The 18,964-nt window shown below is 39.9% G+C and overlaps 1 protein-coding gene across 1 annotated transcript in view; it reads right to left on the reverse strand.

The window, feature by feature from the left end:
- LOC115403414 (dynein heavy chain 7, axonemal-like) overlaps positions 1-18,963 on the reverse strand; it is a 73,679-nt gene extending 54,716 nt beyond the window's left edge. Inside the window, exons 1-19 of the mRNA XM_030112296.1 lie at positions 18,931-18,963; positions 16,960-17,140; positions 16,759-16,831; positions 16,400-16,525; positions 15,339-15,458; positions 14,899-15,082; positions 14,642-14,821; positions 14,113-14,391; positions 13,892-14,013; positions 13,513-13,591; positions 13,083-13,307; positions 12,819-12,965; positions 12,197-12,376; positions 10,152-10,292; positions 9,657-10,024; positions 8,594-8,780; positions 4,126-4,319; positions 1,497-1,695; positions 1,130-1,270 (exon numbers count right to left, since the gene is read on the reverse strand). Coding sequence (XP_029968156.1) covers positions 1,130-1,270; positions 1,497-1,695; positions 4,126-4,319; positions 8,594-8,780; positions 9,657-10,024; positions 10,152-10,292; positions 12,197-12,376; positions 12,819-12,965; positions 13,083-13,307; positions 13,513-13,591; positions 13,892-14,013; positions 14,113-14,391; positions 14,642-14,821; positions 14,899-15,082; positions 15,339-15,458; positions 16,400-16,525; positions 16,759-16,831; positions 16,960-17,140; positions 18,931-18,963 — 3,159 coding nt within the window. The remainder of the gene's footprint in view (positions 1-1,129; positions 1,271-1,496; positions 1,696-4,125; positions 4,320-8,593; positions 8,781-9,656; positions 10,025-10,151; positions 10,293-12,196; positions 12,377-12,818; positions 12,966-13,082; positions 13,308-13,512; positions 13,592-13,891; positions 14,014-14,112; positions 14,392-14,641; positions 14,822-14,898; positions 15,083-15,338; positions 15,459-16,399; positions 16,526-16,758; positions 16,832-16,959; positions 17,141-18,930) is intronic.
- Between the last annotated feature and the right edge of the window lies 1 nt (position 18,964).

The raw sequence follows: 18,964 nt of genomic DNA on the forward strand, positions 1-18,964 counted from the left end.
TGCTGAAACTAACAGATGGCTTCTGAGCATGGGAGACACTCTGCAGCTCTCCGACTGTTTTTAGGTCACCCAAAGCTAACTAGAAACAAGCTTGACTAATGATTTGCAAAAAAGAAAAACATGTTAAAACTATTTAAGCAATTAATCATGCTTTAGTTTTACACTCCATCACAGAACATTTGTCATGCCTGAGGAAGTCCCATTCAGATCTGATCATGCAACAATGGCAGATGTCGGCATTATAAGGAAAAAAAAAAATGTCTTGATTCATTCATCTACCACAATCAGCTTGAGTTGAAAAACATTACTTTGTACAAACAACTGATTTCAAAGCTCATTATGGTTCATCATTTAGATTAATTATGTGAAATGGCGTCGCTATTTCCAGTGCTGGTGCTCGGCATGTTACAAACTGTGAGGATAATGAAAGAAAACGCCAAGTGCAACTCACTGGCTTTGTGAAATTTCAACACTTAATCTTATATTTATGTACAGTATTTGTGTTTAGTTTGAATCAGCTGAAAGCTGGGAAACACAGCACCACAGTGTGAGTCGTAACCAAGATCAAAACACTTCTTAAAAGGTAGACCAGCATCGTGAAGTTTATCCAACAGTGATCGGACTCAGTTGACCTCATACTGTATGCCGGGAGTCTGTTGCATCTGTTGTTTAGACAGTTTCTCGTGCTGTGTCTGAAATAGTATACTACGCATGACTTGCTGTCATGGTAACAGTTTTGATAAAGACATCATGGAGCGTCAAAGTAAACTGTACAGAGCAAAGCATGCTGGCATGAAAAGGTTTTAAGAAAACTTCAAAAAGAGCACGTCTGAGTCTATGATAAATAAGCAAACAGAGAAACACCATATCGTTATTTTTGCATATGTTTAAAGGAATCTTTGGAGATACTTGGATTACTTTTGAAACTGTGAGTATTGTTGAACAATGCTCTGCTTGTATTTTTTTTTTCTCCAAGACTGACAGGGCTTTGTTGTTCATAAAAACAATGCTTAGCTGGGGGAATCAAAACTTCAATATTGCATGTGGAAAGAACTGAAGAGATTTCCAGCGCCAGATATGAAAATTACAATTCATTCTGTATGAAAAGCAAACAAATAAATGTTGACACCTTTTGCCCTGAATTGATGGCTTGCTGGACATCCTTTGTCCAGTACACCTGTGAGACGCACAGCACAGTCTGGCCCGGCCAAGCGCGCACCCAGTCGATCCTTTGCTCATTGGGGTATGCTGCGATTGCTTCCCCTATTACCTACAAATCACCACAAAAGAGAGAAGCTTTCAGTCCTTGATTTGAGAAGTATGGATTTATGAAATTCTATGAAAAGCTGATTTCAAAAACGCACTCTTCATTCTTTTTCTACAAAAGTATACAAAAACTTGAGTTCTGACAGTTCATTGCCACCTAACTTTTATGAACGCTATATAGGAGGAAAAAGCTATTTAAAAAAATGGAGCAATAACAATCCACACAACACCTTATGCAGGGAGGCAATCATGCCACTTTCAAGCTTGAGAAGCCATTTCTCCACCTGGCCCCTGGCTTTGGAGGTGGAAATGATATCCAGGAGCTGCACCATTTCACCCTCGCTGCTCTTCATGTGGGTGATATCCAGTTCATCAGTGAACACCACGCTCGCGATGCCTTCAAAGCATTTCTTCAGATGGGGCTGCACCCTTATCAGACAGAAAGCAAGAAAATGAAATCACTGGGGTGTTGTCTAATGCCTGTGGTACTGTATATCTGAAATAATGAGCAAAATAAATCATGCACAGATCCTTCACTTTTTATGGGCTTACCAAAATGAGCAATGAAGTGAAATGTAACCTGAACTTCACTTAACCTGGGCAGGTATCTACACAGGATAGATAATGATCCAAGCTCTACATAATCACACAAGTAAGAGATTTTGTGTCCAACAATGCTTTGTTAAATGTGTGTGAGTGCAGAGTAGAACTGTATAAAAATGAATTTAATCAAATGAACAGCTTTTGCTATTGAGCTGTTCGTGTGGAACTTTAACAGCACAGCCAAAGAGACAAGTGGAGTGTTAGTGTGAATCAGGCTCACTGTAACTAATTATTATGTCCATACAATTTCAGTATTTCTTTTTTTTAATTAAAAAAAAAGGTAGACTTTATGTAGTAAGTTGGCACACTAACCCACTAGTCCCAGCTTCTGATTGTCTTGAGAATTCAGGATCTAGTCTGTCCTCAGTCCAATGAGGCAAATCAGACAGTAAACACAACTGAGACGAGAGCTCTCCGTAATTACTGACAAACACAACATGCCAAAGCTGATAAAAATTCATCACTGCCAACAGAGACCCAAAAGTGGCATTACTTACATTTTTTAATTTGAGTCTCTATCCAGTATTTTCTGTTTTTGCTATTTTTATCTATTATTTAGTAAAAACAAATTCACAAAGTATTACCTGGGCTGCCTTATTTAACTTTCACTGAATAATTTAGCATAATAGAAATATATATTCAGCTGCATCCCCTTTACAGAAGTTTCCACAGCAAATCATAACAACCTGAACTGGAGTCAGAGCTTGTTTTTCACCTTCCTGTGGCAGGATTTGACCTTTGGCCCCCAACTACCAAGGTCAATACTAAAGGTGATGCATCAAAAATACACACATCGATTTTTTATCGCAGAAGTCTTCATGTTATATTTTGATTGACTGATGTGGAATCTGTTAGAGATCAATTTGAGGTTACATAATGAGGTAACATCATGTATAGCGTGGGAAGCTGATCTCACTCTAAGAAAAAAAAAAAAAAATTACAACCATGAAGCACAAGAGCAACAACTGCAGCAAAGTTTCATCATTTTTTTCATACTGTTCTTGACTCCAGTTAATCTTCTCTGTAATCAGTGGTACAGCGCACCAGTGGCTAATTGGAAATTAAACTAAAACATATTAACAGGCTTGATGGGAAATTGCACATGTGAAGGATTATCACATTAATTGTATCACAATGTAATAAACAGGAATTAACAAACCCTGAAATATACCAAAAAAAGATTTCAAAAATATTTCACCATCAAGCTTATTTCAGAAATTTAAAAGAATTTTTCACACTATGATTAAGAACTATAACATTTAATGGCTGGCTTTATTAAAACATTTGAGAAATAGTTGAGAAATAGTGATGCAATTGAGTTACATCCATGAAACATCAAGCAAATGACTCGTTCATCATTTGTCTTTCATGTTTGCATCATGCTCTGTGGCTTTGACTCCTCGTAACCCCACGCTCATACTTTCTTCCACTTAAATAACTTATGGATCAGGATTGTTACAGTCATTTCAATCATTACTACACAGTTAACAAAGCCTTTCTCTTGTCTATCTGTTTTGTCTCAGGATTGAGCTGCATCCCTACCTGAATTTACAGTAAGTCCATTGGCACTCAGTGACCGATACAGACATTTCTCAAGAAGTTAACAACCCAAACACAGGGCCGAACAAATCCCTCCTCTACAGAAAAGCCGAGGACTGTATAAATCTGATGTGACGAGGACTCGCAGCAGTCCGAGGGAGAAATAACAAAATGGTAAAATAATGAGGAATAGAAATAGGACAAGGAGGACAGAGAGGAGGATGCTTACCACCGTACTTATTAATCCAATGCACAGGACGAATTCAGACAAGGAGGGTGATCTCTGAGGACTTCACTAAACCACTGTGGCAGTACAGCAAGTGCAACTACATGCTTTCTCTGTCTTGACCTTATCTTTTTGGGAAAACATTCTCCTGCATCACTATGTGCTTTATGCAAAGCTTTGCAGGTCACCTGGACGACTACAGCTCAGCATTAAAAGTCGGGGAATTTGTTGTATTAATAATGTATTTTCTTAGTTGTGAATCATTGCACATGAGTGAGTGTCATAGTTTAGCGGAGGCCCTGTCTGGTCATTTGTGTGTTAAATTACATTTACTGTTGTGTGTACAGGTCGATCAATTGAAGCTCTGCTGCTCATTCCACAAATGCATATTTCTTACAGAGGTGTCTTTAAAAAAACAGGCTTTCTACAAACTGCATACAAGATAAAAATGAATGAATGAAAAGACTTTGTGCACTGATGAGACTGCGTACCTTGTTGGGTCTTTGGTTTCAGAGAGGATTTCCAGGAGCTCCTCGTTGGACAGAAAGAAGAACCGTGGGAAAAACAGACGCTTCACCTCCAGGTAGTTATTGAGACCTTTGAGGATCACTTCCAGGAACTCGTTGGACTTTTTGAGCCTGTCCAGCATCTTGTCGATGGCTATCACTGCCAGAACGTGTTTGTCCTAAACCAAAAGCAAGAATGAGCATTAGCCAGCTACCAAGTGGGCTTCGTTGTGAACTAATTCCCACACATCCAAAGGACTGATTAATATGAGAAACCAGTAAAATCGGCTTTTTGTGAGGGTAAAATAAACAGGGATCACTTCTCAATACTTATCCATTCCAGTGTCTGACACAGAGTATGTTACAATGGAATGTCTTTTTTAGGTCAGTTTGGAAAAACAAGCTTGTTTCCAGTGAAGCCTTCCAGGTAACTATCCCTACAAGCATCAGAGGTTTTACATTGAATTCCCACACTTCAATTTGAGTTGTATAATATAAATAAATGAGTATTGAACAGTGTGATGAGCATATGTGGCAGATGTTTTAAGATATCTGTCCCAATTAGGCCTGAATATCAAAAATAAATTATTAACACAAATCAAATAGGGAATATTTTCTTCAGAATTCACTCAGATGAGGTGATAGCTTCTTGCATTTTTTTTCTTTTTTTTGTCACTGGTGCTTCCAGGGTGACCCAAATATATTAATTTCCTCCTGTGGTAACTGCCACTCCAGACTCCTCAGTGAGGTCTATATGACACCCATGATACAAAAAAAAAAAAAAAAAAAAAGTGAAGCAGTAATAGAGATTTCACCTCGCGCCTGTCTAGCACCCATGAAATATTTCAGCTCTCATAAGATCTCATCTGCACAATAATTCAATAAGCTTTGGTTGAGGAAGTGACTATATATGAAGTCAAACTGATGAATAACGAACATACATGAAAGTGGTAAGGATTACCAAATGGATTAATAATCAAGCCATCATCTTCCAAATAGAATACAAACACTTGTGCTCATGTGTAGCCATCATGAAAAACATGGAGTGACATGTGACCTTATGGTTATGTCACATAGCATATAATTACAGCGCCTGGATGGGAGAGCGTTCTCACACATTACTGTGCCCCTGCTTACTAAAGTTCTTTTTTCAGACTTCGGAATAAGAGTGAAATGCTAAAAAAAATATGTATTAAGTACAATGCTAATGTAACCTTTCTGCCCTTTATCAGTGAAGAGGGAAAAGAAAGCAGATTGATTCGTTATAATGACTTTTGAAAGGCAGCATTGCTCCAGTCACAATCATAGAAACTTTCTGTTTCATGTAGAGCTGGAATAGTGAAATAGAATTATAATAACCTTTAAAGGTAAACTTTGAAGTTTTTCTATATAAATGCAGAGTATATGTGATGGAAAAACTATATTTTATTCTATATTTTCACAAAGCCGAACAATTACACCAGAAATGACTATAATCTGAACAAAGTCAATTTAAATAGTACCTTCTGTTGTAAAATATAGTCAAAACTCCTCCTATAGCTGGTGCTGGTCTAATGCTAATACCCGTCTGCTGGCTTTGATGGCAGCATCACAGATATCTCAGCTCCGGTCTCAGTGTTGTGTTGTACTCGCAAGAAATGTATTGAAAGATTTATGTTTGCCTCGACAGTTTTACAATCTGCTTGGTGATTTGGCGGGCCGGATTGGAGCCTCTTGTGGGCCGATTTTGGCCCATGAGCCTTATGTCTGACTCCCCTGGTAGGGAAGATAGCTGTATATTAATCAAAGCTACTCATAATTAAATTAAAGATCAAGCTAAATGGTCAAGTTGAAGAGGAAAGACAAAGCTGATGCAACACTCTTAAATGAATTTCCCTGCATGGGCATACAATCACACTGGCTGCGGGACTCTGATGAACTGTGATTCAACCATTTTATAGATTTCATCACACTTGTGATTTTGGCCCATTCTTGAAGGGGACAATGCAATAATGGATCCATTTTTATATTCACTGTGCCAGCGGCAAGCTATTCATGAGCACGCTGAATGGGTAACAATGTTTTATTGCGTGCATTATGTGTGATAATGTCGTTTTTATGCACCAAACAGATGGCTTCAATGAGGGAACAGGAACTGTCCACAGCTGATATGGCAGGTCTATAATCTGAACGCAAAAAAAAAAAAAAAAAAAAAAAAAAAACCCATAACATGAGGAACACATTCCTCTTTGTTCTCCAGCGACACACAACACATGAGGGACTGGGATGTCTCGTCTATTCAAGGTGCATTCTGCAGAGAATTATATCTGCATGAGCGCAAATATCATTTTAAGTGAGCTTCTCTTTTACCTGATTATTGTGCTATTATTGCATATATCCATTATTGTGTTAGTAAACAATATGCCAGTCATCTCCTCAGTGAGCTCAGAGGTGACCTGTTTTTGCCTTCCTCAGCTCATTAGGAGGGGTAGGGGTGTGTTGTGCTGTGCAGTTAAAAGTAAACAGGTTCATTGAAATAGATCTTCTAAATTGATCTGGCCTTGTTTTTGTTTTTTTTTAAGCAACTGAAATAGTGAGTAAGTGACATCAAAACAGGTAGAAAAAGAAAGAAAAGCCACATTAAAGCATGCTAAAATGAGACAGAGATGTGAAGGATGTAAACTATTGGAAGATCAGTGGATCTTGAGCAGCTCCCAGTGGTTGATTTGATGCAAACAGCCTTGGAAGAAAAATTCCACCCTGATTTTATTTGTGAGGCAGAATGCTGCAAAGCAGATGAATATGTTGTTTGTCAGCTTTTGATGCAGTATAAGACTATGTGAAGGCGTGTGTATTATTCTACTGGTCTTCACTGGTGGGTCAATTGCATTCATTAACCTTAAACAATGCAAGAAATCTGAGATTAAATGCAGATCGCAGGGCAAATCAATAAGATGTTTCAGCACTTTAGTTCTTCAGTTGAGATGCTTTCAGCAAATGAACTTGCTTCAGACCTCCTCTTGGACAATAACAGGGGTTAAAAAAGTGCACCCTGATACACTTTAGACTGCAATAGAAAAACAGTTTTGACTGCTCTCTTCCAGCATGGCCACAGCAGATGATGAGATCTGGCACAGGTTTTCTACCAAATGCCCTTCCCGAAGTACACCGAAGCTAGGGGTTAAGGACCTTGCCACGGGGACAACATTTATGAATCCTGATTGTGAAATTTCTATTTACAATCGGAGTTCGGAGACTGAGAAATTGTCACGCAGATGTCCGTTTTCTTAATGTCCCACCAGCCACAGCGGCAACGTCTTCACAGCAGAGAAACACCGGGTGAGCATGCTGGGTACAGTGAACCCGAGGACCAGACGGCTGCACAGAACAGGTGCAGCTCAGCTGGCTGGTTTCTTCAACGTGTTTAAATCAATGCGGTCAACGACAGATGGATGTTATGTTTCAAATTGTGCTCAAATCTTATCCAAAGAAAAAAATGACGGTTCTCTTGTGCGTGCAAACTTTCTGAACAGTCAGTGAGTGCAGACTGGCTGCATACAAAGATAATAATCCCCACATAAGCACATAGTGATCCACATTTCAACAATGTCCCAATTCAAATAGTCTTTTTTTTTTTCCTTTTTTAAGAAAAAATAAATGATCTATTAAATTATGCATTGTTCCTGTTTGCACATAATCGACTAATCAATGTCTGCACCTTTCTAAAAATAACACTGATATCATGAAACTGAAACCCGTTTTTCTGAAACTGGGAGAACAGATTCAAGAATAAAAAAAAGACATGTAACACACACTAACGCCGACATGTTCACTAACACAGTGCACACACACAGACACACACGCTGAATGTAGGCTCCCTGTCCCTTGGTGACCTCATTTTCTTTGTGGCTCCATACACCCCTGCCCCTTCCAGACAAAATCCATAATTTCTATTTGATGGTGCAGTCAGGCTGGGCTTTCTGGAGGACACTGCCTGAAATTGATGTGTCTCATTTCAGGTCTACTGAGGACGCCAATTACCCTTTGGAAACTCTTTGAGGATGCTGGTGCAACACTCACTTTTTATCGTTATAGTGCTGTTTTTGTCTTGCTCACCCTCTTCTTTTGGTACTGATTCACTGCCCCCTCTTCCAGTTTCCTCTAAATGCTCCTTCCTTCTGTACATGTCCCACATCTTTCTCCATCTTTGATTTATGAGTATACCTGTCTGTTGTTGTCACCTCCCATTTAAACAAGAGCAGTTCTGGTGATATATAAATGTTTATGTCATAGTTATCAAACACATTTTTGTTCAGGGGCCACATAGAGCACAATTTATTGTTGAATGGTTTGGACTGGTAAAACTGTTATAATAGTCTTTAAATTTAACAGCCATTCTCACCCTTCTGAGTAAGCACCTTTAGCACGAGCATTAGATGGTAATGAACAAACAAAACTAAATTAAACAGCTTACAGCAGTGACTTCTTTCATGGTGTCTTTCCATGTTTTGTCAACACACGTGAAGCGGCGTCCCTCTTTAGGCATCTGCTGCATGATGTCTGGCGAGCTGAATATGGGCTCCAGGTAAAGCCATGTGGACTGCACCTTCAGCCACTCGTCCAGGATTTCCTGGAGAAGCAGCAACTTTCCCTCCCATTCCCTACAAAGAAGCACAACAACGATGAGAACTGGATGTGTTTGCTTGTTGCTTTTTGCCTGACTTTCGGATTTTCACTTCTTCCTCTCAGCAAAGACAGACACCATCATGATTATGCTTTCATGAGATTGGATGAAGAAGCATTCTAAATATCCTTCTCAGAGTAAAACAAGAGCAGTGAGAGACCATTTCTTTTTTTTAACTATGCCTGGCAGCAACATATTTCAATAATATCAGAAATGACAGAGAATAGGGCAATTTTATTTGCAGAACTCAATGGGATATTGACACTGAATAGTAATGACTTTCAAACTACCATTGTGACAGAAGTAATACATGTCTTCATACAGGCACATCGACTGTGCATGTGTTTGTGTGTGAGATCGCTCTCACATTGCCTCACTCACATCTACTGAGTGTGACTGAATACAGAGAGTTGAGAGTAATAATAAAATCAATGCAATCAAAAGTTGTGCAATTAACACCATTCACCTCTAGACTTAAAAAAACAACATTCAAGCTTCACAGATCTCTGCTGATGGGTACATTTATCCATATACTGTGACATCTGTTCCCCAATCAAGTCCTTTTGCATAGAAAACACAGCCTGCGTATATGAGTATACATATCTCAGGTTATTTACTGTGGTTGAGGATGCACAGCTGTTGTCAAAAACAGTTCAATTTTAGCAGCCAAATTAAGGAGCCATTGTTGCTGAGAGTCATGGCACAGATGTCTGTGTTTGCTACATAAGTTGTACGTCGCCCATCGGTAAATATACCGCCATAACATTGTGCCTTAACAATGACAGCATGGGACTTTTCCCCTCTGTGCTTCCAGTAATTTTCCAACTCTAAAGTCAATTATCTTGTTTTTTACCGTATTTCCACTTCAAGAGGCTTAATAAAGGGTGAGCCCCTCATGGTCTGTGTCTTCACAATGTGATCATCAAGCAGCATCTGCACTTCATCCACAGACGACAGGATGGAGGTGCCCGTCTCTCGGTAAGGCAGGAGGCTGAACTCCATGTGACTCCACTCGCCGGCCATTTTCTCCAATGCCTTCTCCAAGGAGTACTCCTTGCTGGCCGCCTCGCTGATGCCCTCCAAGCTGCTCAGGTGCTGTTCCAGTTGCATGGACAGGAAGTCAGTCACACACGTGTGGTCGCCAGCCGGCTGCAGGGAGACGCCTGCTAACTCTGACATGGCGTCCCAGTGGCGATCACGCAGACCAGGGTTACAGAGAACCTTTAAGAGACAGATGAGATTTGTTTTTTTTTTTTTTGTTTTTTTCAAATTCAGGCTGCATTTGGGCCCCTCAGTCTGAGCCCCAGACAATTTGGATTTCTCCTTTTCTGTTGTTTAGATTTTTTACCTGCACCATAGGAATGTGTTCCTTGAATTCCTCCACTTTCGCCTTAACAGCAGTCACGATGTAGAGGGCCTTGGGTACTTCACTGAAGTCTTTTTCCAGTTTATACAGTGTTCGCCAGTAATTACTGGCATCACCCTCAACCTACATGATCGGTCCAGAGAAGATTCAGAAAGTAATTAGGATGAATATAAAGCAAAAAACTGTCATCTGGATTATTTTAGGAAAGTTGAAGTTTGTTAGTGCATCTCAATAATCCATCAATCAGCCATCCTGTTTTGCTTAATTTAGGATTACAATGGGTGGGAAGGTTGCCAGTCCATCACAGAGCACACACACACACACACACACACACGCACACACACACTCAGATTCACACTTATCGGTGCAAACTTCTCACAGACAGGACCCCAAGCCAGACCTCAAATCTGGATGATCCTGTTATAGGGCTCACCATTACACCACATTACACCTCGGTTCACTATTTTTTTTTGCTAAAGTTATCAAAAAACACTTTGTTTTTATCCTTTTAATCACTCTTTTGTTGAGTGTGTTACACCCGCAATCAAGCCCAAGATTTCTGACTTGTTTTCTGATTAAACACTCGAATGAAAGACGAAAGAAACACTTGAACCAAAAAAAAAAAGTAGGAAAGTCATACAAGGTAAAGTGCAGTCATACAGACAAACAAGAACCTGCCTAACAAACAAAAAGGATAACAAATAAGATAGTGAGGAGGTGAAACATCTGCAGAATGTGTGCTTGCTGGCTTCAAAAAGTTGCCATGCAGCTGATGAATTGTTTTAAATTCTACTGCTGGGGCAGGACAACCTATGGTGATACTTTACTATGAAGTACCACGTAAGCACTGCTGATACTGCTTGTAATAAACACATGGTAGTAAGGCTCACGGAGATATTATCAACACCAGTAACAACTATTTGGAGTGTATAAGACATTTTTAAAATCAAACATTGGCTTATAAAGCATTCTGGTTGAGAGAGGCAGCTTTTTAAACATGATAATAATAATGGTGTAATGAAGATAATCTGCACTGTCTGCTTTTCTTTCACACAAAACGAGAGCGGACAGACTTCATTAGAACCAGTTTCATTAAAGTTATTAGTTTCACCTGAGAGATACATGCAACAGTAACTCTGGTGTAGCTTCACTCATCCTGTTAAATCTGATTTATTTTGCTTCAGACTGATTTCACACTTCCATCTGATCTCAGCCCTACTGGAAATTTCTTTAAATGTCTGTTTTCATGCTTGTTTGTGTTCCTTAATTATCTTGGCTCAGTTCTTTAACTTATGTAAAGATCTTCAAATACCTTGGCGGTTGCTGAAAGGAACAGCATGAAACATAACTCCCTGTGTTGCTGAAGTGACGTTAAGCAAAGATAAAACAGCTGCTGATGAAAAGCCATTAAAACATTGGTATGTGAGGAGAGATTAGTTGTCAATTAAACAATGGAGCAGCGTAGTGCAATAAAAACAATGGCTCTCTGTGCTTTACTGAGAGTTTCTGTTTAAACACTGATGAAGAACATCCATGAAATAAATTCATGAGTAGGTGTATCTATAAAAAATTTCAAGCAAAAAAAACAAAAACAAAACAAAACAAGAATGCAGACAGATTTTGAATCGTGCAGCATCACTACATAATATTACATTTGCATAAAGTGTGAATAAGTGCATGATTGCAAAGCTTCTAAGGAAGCAAAAATGTGAAACTAAACACTGCCTCAGCATGGATCTCAATATAGCAAAAGTACAAGATTAGATATTATCAGTTCTTTCAGGAAGGTTTTCTTACATTAAGTATCCATGCAGTACTGTGTACAATTTAAATAGGAAAAATCAAAATAAAGTCAAAATAAAAATAGAGATCTGGTAAAAGAAGCATTTCGATATTAAATGCAGAAATTAGATTGCACAGTCCCAGTGTGTCAGTGCACTTATTCCAGCTTCACAGAGAGGAACACAGCTGATCTTATGTCAGCCCGCCCTGTATGTGAATGCAAAGTAGTCTTCCACTGGATTTACCTTGTCAGGGTTCACAGCAGAGAGAGGTCCTCGCAGCCACTGCTCATGTTGTTGTAAGAAATTACAGGCCGTCTCATAGAGGCGCAGGAACGGTGTCAACCTATCCTGGATCTGCTTACGCTGCGGATACTGGGAAACGGGCCAGCCGAAGGCCTCCTCCTCCAGATTGAAACTGTTTATCTTTTTAGCATGAAAAAAATGTTGGAAGACAGACAAGGGTACACTGAAATCATTTCACAAACAGAAAAAAAAGACACGAAAAAATAGACCGTCTCAGATTGTTGAATGAATGGCTCAAGAGTTATTCATATATCCAATGCTGCCATCTAGAGTTTAAAATAATGAAGAGCAGACCCTATCCCATTAATCCATCCCATTCCTGTAATCAGAATTCAAACATCTTCACTTTCACATAATTCCAAAAATTGTATGACTTCTATTCATCTGAATTATGTTTTTTGTCACAATGATACAAATAGTTTGGCCATCAATATAACTACACTTCTGCATGTGTTGACTTCAACACGGATCTCCTCTCACCGTTCACTGTTTGTATTCAACTAGGCTCCTGTTGAAGATTTGTCTCAGTTATCACAGATCAACCAGTGCAGGTGTGATATACCTTTTCCATGGCTGCCTCCAGTTTGGCACTGAGGGTCTGAGCTTTCTTCAGATACTTGCTGAGATCAGTAAGTTCCCCGAAGGCAAGAAACTCCTCCACCTGCGCACTGTAGCTCTCCATTTCTTCCACAAAATGCTCCCGGCGCAACTGGAATCAGTACATAATGACTCTGTTTAACCTTTCCACAGTTTGGACACAAATGCATTACGATTCAGGTAAAAGTAGATGTCAGAATAAAAACAGGCTTGGAGATGAAGCACAGACCTTGAGTCCTCTTTGATACAGCTCTGTCTTCTCCTCAACTATCTGTCGGTGCTCTTTGAAGACAGACGGCATGCGTTTAAACCACTGGACAGTCCGTGAGTTCAGCTCCATGTCCAGCGGCGACAGGGTGACAAAGTCCACCAGGAAACACAGGTGGGCGTTGGACTCCGCCAGCCTTTGCTCCAGCAGAGGCATATCGGTGGTCTTCACCTTATCAATGTAGGCCTGGATCGGGGAACAAGGAGGATGATGATGATTAATACTGCAGTGATGTGAGAGAAATATTTAGGTTGAACGTGGAATTCGTGCTCAAGCCAGGTGTTTGCTGAGTGGGTGCTGAATAGGAAATCCATAATGGCTTGACAGACAACGTGTGTATAGCATGAAAAGCATTAAACCACTGTGGGATGAGAATATCAGGGGTTTTCACCTTCAGCTCCATCAGTTTGTGAGTATCAGGTGGTGAGCTCAGTGCTTTTCCTGAAATCATTTCAAATTCATGACAGAGCCTGTGAAAGGGAGAGAAACATTAATTCCAGGATATCTGTTTACCGTACAAAGCATTGCAGAGATTTACAATCTCATTACAGCACAGCTTGGAGATATACAGCTTGACAGGAAAACAGCAGTTATCGCAGAGTAAGAAATGGCGAAAGCATTTATGTAAATATACTGGGACATACGTAACATTCATTCTTCCAGCTACAGCAGCTGACCGAGGCCTGAACCTAGAGTCCTCCTCATGCACATTTTAGCTGAGCATCTGATGTGACACGCAGAGAGCGAAACACAAAAATCAACCAACTGACTTTTTGTTGATTTCCTGATGGTCGTGCAGCATCCGGGTAATGAGCCGCTGCTGCAGCTCCTGAGCACGCTTCAGCAGAGAGTGGATGAGCTTATGGGACTGGACCTCAAACATCCCAAGACGCTCCACCTAACAGCACAGTTTCACTCATTACCAGAAGAAACTTAAACAGATGGATCAAACATGTGACTTTCCTGGATTTCCTGTGTAATCTTGGTGTACTAGTACCTTGATGGAAGTGTATTCAATCTGGTCAGCGAGCTGCTGGTAGCGTTCCACCTCCACCATGATTTCCTCTAAGGGGTGCTGCTCACTGAGGAACTTCTCCACATCTTCCTCCGTCTGCCCGGATATCAGCGCGGCGTATGTGTCGTACCCGTGGACGTACTCTTTGGGTCGGACACTCTCAGCCCGAAGCGCCTGACGAACCTCCTCCAGCTGCGACTCAATGATCTCTGGAAGGACGGTGGGCTTCAGGGTGCCTTCAAACTGAAAGCCTGGCTGAGGAGACGCAAGGAAGGGGACACAATTGTGCATAAACAAAGCACCCACATAAAGGTATTTCATTGCAATATTGTTACATGAGTACAAAACAGATAGAAAATCTAAACTAACTTCAGTATTTAACAAAAAAAAAAAATGCGGCCTCTTCAAGGTGTAGCCTGAATTCAGACATACTCCACTTCCCACCAACACTAAGTTGGTTTAAAGTACTACAGAAAGATGGACAATGACAGCTGAGTGTTCTTACCAACTCAGGGAACAGTTTGGTTTCAACACGGGGGATCATGTCGATAGATGTAAGCATCAAATCATAGACGCTAACAAAGGCCTGCTCATACATTTGGAAATCTGGCTCAAATTTGATCTCTTGGTCCTCCAGGATCAGATGCAGAACAAATCCCGGGTGCCCACTGGTTTGGTCGGAATCCTAAGATGGTGAGCAAAGCTAAATATGTCACCTGTTAACCGAAAATTTCTCCGTTGAGATTTTCGATTTGGTCTTACCAGGTCTTGGCAAATCAGGCGTGTGTAATCCCTCATTGAATCTATTACCAAACTTTGCAGTTGAGACGCCATCAGCACAGCTGCACAGTTGAAGAAATGCTGCAGTTTGGCCATGCTGCTGGACGGAGGCACCAGTTTGCGCCTGCACCCTTGATGATAAATGCTGCACACCTCAGGAATCCAGCTAGAGGAGATGAGAAAATCAAGGACACATAAGAGTCCATTTCACTTATTAGCTACTTGACTTTATCCTGGCCCCATTACAAGCATCAATAAAAGGTTTAAAACTACTTAATTTTTGAAACTGTGTGTGCCGCTCCAAGATATTATGATGGGTTTGTCACTTTGTTCAGCTTAACTGCTGTTACATCTGCTGATCTAAATTGCATAAGTCACTTTGCTCCCCACAAATTTGGCGTGAAGTGACAATGTCAGCTTACTGCTGGAGCAGGATTCCTCGGGCATTATCGAGATGCTTCCTGACAATCTGCTGGAACGCAGACAGCTCGATGGACTCCTCCCTGCTGTGGAACTGCTCCACGTCGATCAGACGGAGATTTCTGCAAGCAGATCGTCCATGAGGGTAAGCTCATGTGCCAAACAAGAATCCATTGCATCAATCAACTGCAATTATCGGCACCATCAGCAGCGTGACAGTGCATAATTGCAGTCCTGCAAGCTTTAGAAAACAGAAAAGCCTCAAGGATTAATAAACTATTTCTATTCAATTCTATAACAGCATTTTCATCACTGGATATATCACCTCTTAGATTATTATTAAAATGTTCTTCTAATAATAATGCATTTTATTTAAAGATGTCTTTCAGGGGCCTCAAGGCCAACTAACATAAAAAGAACACATAAAATCAAATAAATGAATCACAATGTGAACTCAGACGGTGAGTTTTATATATATTTTGTATTTCTTCTTCCTCCGCCTTTTCGTGCATGTAAAATAACCAGTGGGCACATATGGTGGTGACTTTTTATTTTCTCATGCTGTCTATGTAATTGGATGATTTGTTTTTCTTTCTTTTCTTAAATTGTTCACTTATTTTCTACATGTTCAAAATAAATCAATCAATGACAAGAGAGGCATGTCTTAAAAATTTGCTATTTTTCGGCTTTTTAGTCCTTTAGTGCAGTGATTCCCAGCCAGAGGGGCCCGACCCCCATGGGGGGCATTGGATGTGGACATCCTGTCTCCAATATACACAAAAATAAGCTCTCAAAATCAGCAGTGAGAGAAAAAAATGGCGGCACATCAGACTCTAAAGGGAGATGGTTCAGTCAGCAATGTCTGTTTACATTTTTAAACTCACAGATTTTTGAGTTGTTTTTTTTTTTTTTTAGTTAATCTTTTTAAGTTGATAATAATAATGCATTGGTTTCATACAGAGCCTTTTATGGGGAACTCGACGCCACTTAAAATTGCACTATTCTTTCATCAGATCGGGCATCAGCGAGGTGGTCAGAGTGCTGAAGTTCAGGGCATACTTACTTGTAAGTGACGTGCCAGTGGGTCAGGACACGCAGCATCGTGGGGTTGAACAAGTGAAGATTACTGCTCATCCTTCGTCGTGCTTGAACAAAAGAGCCGTTCCAAGGTTTTGGCACTATTTCCAGTCTAACAAGGGAATGACAGAAGAGGAGATGTAAAGAATTGACTTTTTTGCCCCAAAAGTCAATAAAAAAATATGCAATTAAATGATTTCATACTTTGCTTCAACTGTCAGATTGTTCTCATGCAATAGAAATAAAAAAAATCCCATGGTTGCTTTGTCATTGCTGTCATTCAGTTTATTAAAGTATTGTGTTTCCGTCACATGATAGATTTTCCTTCATGTCCTGATAACTTACTCAAGCCTGTGAGAAGGCACATCTTTGACTTTGGGCTTGTCACTTTCCATCGACCGTCTGAGCGTGTATTTCACTGCAAATGCGATAAAACAAGCAAAACGCATTAACAAAAATATATACATCCCAACCAAAACCAAGCACCAAAATGATCGACAAATAACTTCATAACCATTAAATCACAAAATGTGACAGAATAAATACGTATTGATGTCTTGACGCTGATTAAATATTCCTCCTTGATCTCATCAACCAGCAATTTCAAAGGTGTGCTCTGGCTCTTCAGGCGGCAGGGAACCAAACTCTTCATGTTGTCCAGCCAAGAATCCGCCAGTGGAGAAACAAGTTCCAGGTTGATTCCAGTTTGGATGTAGTAGTTGAATCTCTGAAAGCACAATTAGCATTTTTCAAGAACAGTGAAGATGTTTCTAACAAATATCTTGGTGACAGCTTCGATTGAAACATCCAACACCTTGTTGTGTACTTTGACTGTTATGAAGCATGAGATACATGGTGAGAAAGTCTTATTGTTCAGTAGATATGGTGACTTTATTGTTTATACTGTGTGCATGAGCTACAGCTTTAATATTTGGGTCTACTTCTGCATATTAACAGCTAAAGTTTTAATCCACTGATGCATGGCGGCCAATGTAAAGAGAATGCACTTAGCAACTGCAACCACAGAAACCAAGAGGACAAAAAGTGTATATAAGATAAGCAAATCAAATGTTCTCCTTTGATAAAAACAGGTTGAAGAAAGATGGAGAAGAATGTCTTCAGGATGGGGAACAATAAAAAAGAGTCACAGATAAAACTGAGTTCCCGTTGCATTTTACCGTTTCACGTTCCTGCTTTGATTTGGGTGAGCCATCTGATGAAGAGTCGCTATCAACACCCTGTTGGCTACAAGATCACACACAAAAAAAAAAGTGACAATAAAAATCGACATAAATACAATTATGTAGCATGAGTTCAGTCTTAGTTTTAGTTCATAGTACTAGATTGACATCAGAAAGGCTGGATGGGACACCAAAGTGATTGTCGACTAATTCAGTCTCTTCTGCTGTGACTAATAATGGTTGGAAATATGTAATTTGACATGTCAGCTGGAAATAGAATCGAGAAAGTACAGCTCATGTATATTTCAGTAGTGAAATAAGAGAGATGACGTTGAGACGTTTTTGTCATGTAAAAAAGAGACGAACCAATGAATCGAGCATTGAATCCTATGTATGGAAAGGGGTGCTGAAGATAAAACTGTCAGGAATGTGGAGAGGAGAAAGGCCAGTGAGGAGGTGCAACAAACGAGGACATGACTGCTGTGAGGGAGGAGTGAGATGGAGGAGGGCACAAAACAAGACAAAGATGAAAATAACAGAATCAAGATAACAGTGTCCAGTAGAAGGTGATCAAAACTCACCACATAAACTGTTTCAGAGTTTTTCGTAATCTCTGTTGTGAGGCACGGCTGCTGCTGGTGCTGCGCCCATGCATGGAGATCCGAGGATTATAAACTGCCGTCCTACGACTGGTTCGACTGTGTGTGCTTTCACTAAAAACATCAACTAACAAACACATGCAGGACAAATAGAAACTTATTTTAATGAGGCAACATGAATCTTTTCATTTTGTTGATAATATCAGAGCAATGAACCCACCTCTGGAAGCTGCTTCGCTTGCTTGAGGGTTGAGACCCAGTGGGGCTGAGAATAAAGAATCTGCCTCCAGCCAAGGCTGTTTACTGCTGCACTGCAAGGGCAGAGAGGTCAATCATCAGTGAAATGGCTTGTAAAGAACAAAAACTACAGACGACTTCACCTGCAAGTATTCAGTGGAAGCAATCATTACTGCTAATTTATTTACAGTGGATTTCAGGTTGTTTAGTTCAGTTTAGTATAGTTTTTTTTTTGGTTTTGTTTTTTTGCTTGTTTGTTTTTGTAAAAAACAAAACAAAACATGAATTGAAGCATTCATTTAATATTTTTGCATTGCTTCCAATTAAGACAAAAAAAGTATTTGATAAATTATGCTGTTTTTGATTCGATTCGAAGGGGGCTTAAAATGACACTTTTAAGTATGCGTTTGACACCTGTGTTATAAAGCAATGTGTTTTAATCCAACAAAGCAATAAAACAAAGCAATGCAAAGCACATTGTTAATGTTTTATAAACTTACCTTGGGTGGTTTTGGTGGTTTGGACATCGCCATA

This window comes from Salarias fasciatus, chromosome 16, assembly GCF_902148845.1.
Source record: "Salarias fasciatus chromosome 16, fSalaFa1.1, whole genome shotgun sequence".
NCBI classification, from domain to species: Eukaryota; Metazoa; Chordata; class Actinopteri; order Blenniiformes; family Blenniidae; genus Salarias; species Salarias fasciatus.